Source organism: Aegilops tauschii, chromosome 2 (genome assembly GCF_002575655.3).
Source record: "Aegilops tauschii subsp. strangulata cultivar AL8/78 chromosome 2, Aet v6.0, whole genome shotgun sequence".
In the NCBI taxonomy this organism is placed as follows: Eukaryota; Viridiplantae; Streptophyta; class Magnoliopsida; order Poales; family Poaceae; genus Aegilops; species Aegilops tauschii.
Window position 1 is genome coordinate 591,506,544 of NC_053036.3, and position 6,000 is coordinate 591,512,543.

Here is a 6,000-nt window from a genome sequence, read left to right on the forward strand (position 1 = left end):
CACGTGGCACGATCTCATGGCAACTCTTAACATTTTTGATGGCAAGTTTAGTGACGCATGGAGGGCAACTTTAGTTGTTAAGCATGACAAATTTCTTTTCGGATGGCAAGTTTCAGTTTTTTTAGTTTGTTTTTTCTTTTCGGATGACAACTTTAGCTGTAAAAAACGTCAGGGCGGGATTGCTTCGTGCCACACGTGTGGCACTTACCGTTTGGATTTTTAAAATTGTGAACAATTTTAAATAAGGAAAACATTCTTTTAAACATGAGAACATTCTTTGAAATTCCGAAAAAGTTTTGAAACCGCAAACATCTTTTAAAAATCACCGATTTTTGAATCAGTGAATAATTTCTGGAAAATGGTTTTTTTGAAATTCCTAACAGCTTTTGGATATATGATCATTTCCTGAAACACGAACGTTTTTATACTTGTGATCAAGTTTTGAAAACCAGGAGCATTTCTGAAAAAATTCCAAACAATATTTGAAATTTCCAAACATTAAAAAAATAAAATTAAACTTGAAACAGAAAAAAGAGTATTCACAAAAAAAGAAGAAAAAAGAAAACGAAAAAACAAAAAAGAAACTGGTAGGCAGTCGTTGGATGGGAATCAAACGGTGCTGGTTAGTCGAAGATGGCTCGCCTGTCATCAGCGTCCTTTTCCTTCCCTTGAGAACAGCGGGACTGTCCATTTCTGCAGTCAAGACCGTAGGGGCCTCATCTCAACGAGAAGTGTTGGAGTTGGGTTTTCCCTTTGTGGCTTCCGGACGGCACCCGCGGCGACACATGGCGGCGCTGCGAGGTGACGTGTCTCTCCGGACTCCTCCCCTCTCCTCCCCACCTCACGGCTGGGACCCCGAGTTTACCCCATACCAATCCCCTCCCGGACCTCGTGGGTTCCAGAACGCAGCCAGCTCCATTCACACCCTCCTGTCTTGCTTCCTCCTCCTTCACAAGGTGCTTCTTCTCAGGGGAGCGCTGGAGCGATCAGGAGAAAGAGGGGAGGATGGATCGGTACGAGGTGGTGAGGGACATCGGGTCCGGCAACTTCGGGGTGGCCAAGCTGGTGCGGGACGTCAGGACCAAGGAGCACTTCGCCGTCAAGTTCATCGAGCGAGGCCACAAGGTAAGCAGCAAGCAGCCTCTCCTCTCCTACGATCTAGGCTTTAAGCAGCCTGTTTGAGCGCCTGATTGGCCTGATTTTAGTGGTACGGCCCCGTCACCCGTGATTGGTGAAGTTGGAATGGAGGATCGAATGTTTTGGCCTGTCAGTATCTTCGTGGTTCTCCGCGTGTGCTTGGAATCTCCAGAAATGCTGGGAATTTCGGTGCACACGACGTGATCTTGGCTTCGTTTTGCGCTTAGCTGAGTGAGTGGGTTGTGCACTTTTGGTCTCTTCTCTCGGCGTCGATAAATGCAGAGCACTCTGTTTTTAGCGTTTCCACTTGAAGATCCTAATAAAAAATACAGATTCACTTGCTCTTCCAATGGAGCTTCAAAAATACAGATTCTTTTGTAGGTTAATGCGCAATTTAGGCGACCACTTAATCATATCTTGCTTCACTGAACTTGTCCTTCTTACTGCTCGGCGGCATGTGTTGCGCCGGCGTGGTTGGTTCTAATCGTGTGGGTACGTCCACCAGGACTGCGCATTTGCGCCGCTGCGTGATCGATGGATCGATCGGCAGATGGTGGCAGCACAGGGCGATGTTGGCTAGGTGGTGCTCTTTGAGTGTAGGGGCTCGATTTCCAGGGGTGAAGACTCTAGGTTCGACCTTCGGCTAGTTGCACTTACAATGGCGTCGTTTAAGCGGCGTCGTCGTCCCCTTGCTGAAGGCATTGCATGGAGTTTACTCAGACTCTCTCTTAACTCCGAAGGAATCATATTCTAGAAATAGGCAACGTTTGTCATGGTACTATGGTAGGTCAGGTCGAGGAAGTATCCAGTGCATGCCACCCTGCTGTTGCTTCCCATGCTTCCCTCCAACAAAAATAATCGAAAAGATTCGTTCGTTGGCACACATAGAATCTATCTCCGGTGCCACATAATTTCCAGTATAGTATATGTGATTTACTATTCATAGGCTTTGTTTGGTGTGGCTTTGGTTTCAAAAGCATTTACACTTTTCTCCTTTTGGGTGTAGCAGTTGAAAGCATCTTTTTTTTAGCCGAGCTGAAAGCATCTTTTTTTTAGCCGAGAGTTTTACCACAGTTATTATTAGAGAACTAATAAATGATTCACCTAAGTAAGTGATTCCACAGTTCAGGGTGACATCCAACGGCTCGGAGCGCGTGGTGGGTCGATCCTAACGCTCGGAAGGCTGTGTCGTGCTTAAGTAGCAAACAAACCGGCGTCAAATCTCATATCGGTCTTCTCACTGTGCTGAGGTTACTAGCGTGAGGCATTGGTTTTTGTTGTACATACTATAAATTTTATATTTTTTTCAACCTTTTGACTTTAGACTATATATCTATTCATTTTGTTTTCTCTGCTGACCTCTTCTGAGTTCAGTTCAGCTTTTGTTGGGTGTTTCTAGTCTCTGTATTAGCTATTCGGACATGTCAGGAAAATGTTTCTAATCTTTTACTGATGCTACTGCTATAGTAAGTCATGCCTACGATGTCCATTTCATTTTATTCTTCCGCTTTGAGAGCTGTAGGCCATTATTTTAAGCTGAAGATGTACCGGAGTTTTACTCTTTGCCTGTGGCTGTTATTACGTTCTTAAGTTCTTTTGTATTTGTTTTTTTTCTTTCAGGCCCTTTGTTTTAACGTTTAGTATTTATGGGCCATCAATTAACTCTCAGCATTTGTTTTTGCTGTATAGATTGATGAACATGTTCAAAGGGAGATTATGAACCACCGGTCACTGAAGCATCCAAATATTATTCGATTCAAGGAGGTAATTTCTCGACTTCCAAGACAGTGATTATCCCTCTGATAGGCTACAAGTTAAACGAGTTATGAGTGCAATGCTTTAGTCCTTTACCTTGCGAAATTGAAATCAGGGTAATTAGTCACATATTGTACTGATGCTTCATTATCAAAAAATAGTGGCTTTACAAAATTATAGATCTATTGTTACTTCTACGATTGCAAGTTGTAGATCGCAGTGATTGATTTCGGAAACTTGACTCACATATATGGAAACATACTAGTACTATGAAAGTTAAGGTTATCTGTAGTGGCAACTAGAATGTGTAACTGAAATTTTGGTTCCAGCATGTTTTGAGGCTAGGACCCTTTGGTCTATGTTATTTATAATTACATTAATCACTGTCTTTGAGTTGTTAAATGCTTATCAGCTTAAAATTGTCTTCCTCATTGCACTGTTCTGCACTACCCAGGCAAGTTAACTTGTTACTTAGATTTGCATCCCCATACTTTGTATTGTTTTCATATACCTGATTGCTTAGAGTTCTCATGCAGCTAGACCATTGACGATCTAGCAGGTAATTAACCAGTACAAAGATGACATACATGTGTTTCAGAGGGTGTGGACATTTCCTCTTGGTTGAAAAGAAATTTATTTTTAATGCAAAAAAACTTGATTTTCCATAGAGATGAAACTCTTGCATGGGAGATCAGGACTACTTCAGATTTTTTACCTGTTTCCATTCAAGAATATATACTGTCATGTTGGGTGGAGGGTTTGGAATCATCTGAGGTTGTGGATGCCGCTAACCGGCTTCTTTCTGTTCATCTTGAATTGTGGGCCTGATTATCAAACCTTTAATGTTCAATCCATGCTTTAACATACATAGTTTTTCAGGTCGTGCTAACTCCGACACATTTGGCAATAGTTATGGAATATGCCTCTGGCGGCGAGCTATTTCAAAGGATTTGCAACGCAGGGAGATTTAGCGAGGATGAGGTAGATAATATTTTTGCAACGACCTTTGGAACTTCCTTAAATGGTTACATATAATTACATTAACTGTTACTTACTCATTATTCTTAACAGGGAAGATTCTTCTTCCAACAATTGATTTCTGGAGTGAGCTATTGTCACTCTATGGTACGTAGTACTCTGCCATGCCAACTCGCAGATAGCAGCTTAAGTCAGACGCTCACCACAAAAAATGTCTTTTTTTTTTTGTTTGCCTGCAGCAAGTATGTCATAGAGATTTGAAACTAGAAAACACTCTATTGGATGGTAGTGTCGCACCTCGACTCAAGATTTGTGACTTCGGTTACTCCAAGGTATTCCCGTGCACGCAGATAATAACCTCTGAATGTTGCGTCTTCATCTCCTAAACCAGGACCCCTGTTTCAACTTTCTTTCATTTCAGTCTTCTGTCTTGCACTCTCAACCGAAGTCAACTGTCGGCACGCCGGCATACATCGCCCCGGAGGTCCTCTCTAGAAGAGAGTATGATGGAAAGGTATGAATTTTCACCACTAGGGCATGGTTTTAATGGTTTAAGTACCCCATGTGATGTGAAGCATTCAGATGCCAGCTCCTATAATCTTAGGTCGCCGATGTTTGGTCTTGTGGAGTAACGCTCTATGTGATGCTTGTGGGGGCATATCCTTTCGAGGACCCTGATGAGCCAAGGAACTTCCGCAAAACTATCACCGTGAGTACACACACCCTTTCCCACCTTATCTTTCATGAAACCATGGCTGTGTGCATCATGATGATGCAGAGGCCGGGATCTTTCCCCTTTTCGAAAAAAATAATCTTTCATGAAACTTTTGCATCATCTCTATCTGATGCCTCTCACTGTGTTACTACAAAACTTAATTGTTGGTGTCTTCCACAGAGGATACTCAGCGTACAGTACTCCGTTCCGGACTACGTTCGAGTCTCGATGGATTGCATACATCTGTTGTCCCGCATCTTCGTTGGAAATCCTCAGCAGGTTGTATATTCTAGTCCTGGAACAGTTCAGTTCCTGGTCATGTAGTGCTCACATTTGTATTTGCGTGCAGCGAATAACCATCCCGGAGATCAAGAACCATCCATGGTTCCTCAAGAGATTGCCCGTTGAGATGACCGATGAGTACCAAAGGAGCATGCATCTGGCAGACATGAACACGCCGTCACAGAGTCTGGAAGAAGCCATGGCGATCATCCAGGAGGCGCAGAAACCTGGCGATAACGCCCTAGGGATTGCCGGGCAGGTTGCCTGCCTGGGGAGCATGGATCTAGACGACATCGATTTCGATATCGACGACATTGATGTTGAGAGCAGCGGGGATTTCGTGTGCCCGTTGTGACGCTCATGAGTGGTTCGAAAGTTCTCTTGATGGTTTACGTGTGGATGTGTTCCTGTTTGTCATGCTTCCATTTAGATTTTGTTCTGGATCACAAATTCTCTGTAGCCCACAGATTGGCCTTGCTGTGTAAACAGTGTAAGATAAGTCTACATGCTTTTTTTTTGGAAAAGGAGAGGATGACCCTCGGCCTCTGCATTTGGGAACAAATGCATGCGGCCATTTTATTGATTATTCTCGAGTATCTTATAAAGTAGAACAACAATATGCCTGAATTCGCCATCTTGGCAACATCTACCGCTACCTCTATTCAAATGATGAAGGGGTGCAAGCTGGGCCACATATCCAGACCTCTCACCTAAGCCTAACATCTAAAGCCGGAGGCCCCGACCAAGCCATCCGCCAGGTCCGGGGCTCAAACCGGTCTGACGCACTCATATGTGTCGTCGCCGTCATCTTCCACTGGTCCATCTTTAGAGCAGATTGAGGTGACAACCTTGGCAGGTCCTCCGCCAACAACCCCATCATGACGCCAAACGACGACCTCCACCTACGCGAGCCTTGGCAGGTCCTCCGCCATTGACGCCAGCCGACGACCTCCCCCTACGCGAGTATCTTCAAGCAACGGACGTAAATCCATACTAGGATAGGGCCGCACCACCGCCGTCGCCCACCACCCACAAGCGCCACCCAACCCCAAGGTTCTCAAAGTGGCGCCTTCAAGAAGGGAACGGTGCCATGAGCGCCGCCGCCGCCCAACAAAGTTAGGACTTTCACCCGG

General features: G+C 44.5%; 1 protein-coding gene across 2 annotated transcripts; it reads left to right on the forward strand.

Moving 5' to 3' along the window:
* Positions 1 to 760: 760 nt before the first annotated feature.
* Positions 761 to 5,453, forward strand: LOC109770762 (abscisic acid-inducible protein kinase). 2 transcript variants are annotated; one of them, XM_040399931.2, is made up of 9 exons: positions 761 to 1,125; positions 2,827 to 2,901; positions 3,772 to 3,873; positions 3,964 to 4,017; positions 4,110 to 4,202; positions 4,292 to 4,384; positions 4,475 to 4,579; positions 4,766 to 4,864; positions 4,935 to 5,453. In XM_040399931.2, the coding sequence occupies exons 1-9, from the start codon at positions 1,006 to 1,008 to the stop codon at positions 5,220 to 5,222; spliced, it is 1,029 nt and encodes a 342-aa protein (XP_040255865.1). In that variant the 5' UTR covers positions 761 to 1,005; the 3' UTR covers positions 5,223 to 5,453. The 2 variants fall into 2 exon arrangements, with proteins under 2 accessions (XP_040255865.1, XP_040255866.1); XM_040399932.1 differs by lacking the exon at positions 761 to 1,125 and adding an exon at positions 2,262 to 2,387.
* Positions 5,454 to 6,000: the final 547 nt, after the last annotated feature.

Bases quoted from the DNA above. Each gene is read 5' to 3' on its own strand.
- LOC109770762 (XM_040399931.2), top strand. From the start codon at position 1,006: ATGGATCGGTACGAGGTGGTGAGGGACATCGGGTCCGGCAACTTCGGG. The intron at 4,018-4,109 runs GTACGTAGTACT...GTTTGCCTGCAG, and splicing joins TGAGCTATTGTCACTCTATG to CAAGTATGTCATAGAGATTT. The intron at 4,203-4,291 runs GTATTCCCGTGC...CTTTCATTTCAG, and splicing joins GTGACTTCGGTTACTCCAAG to TCTTCTGTCTTGCACTCTCA.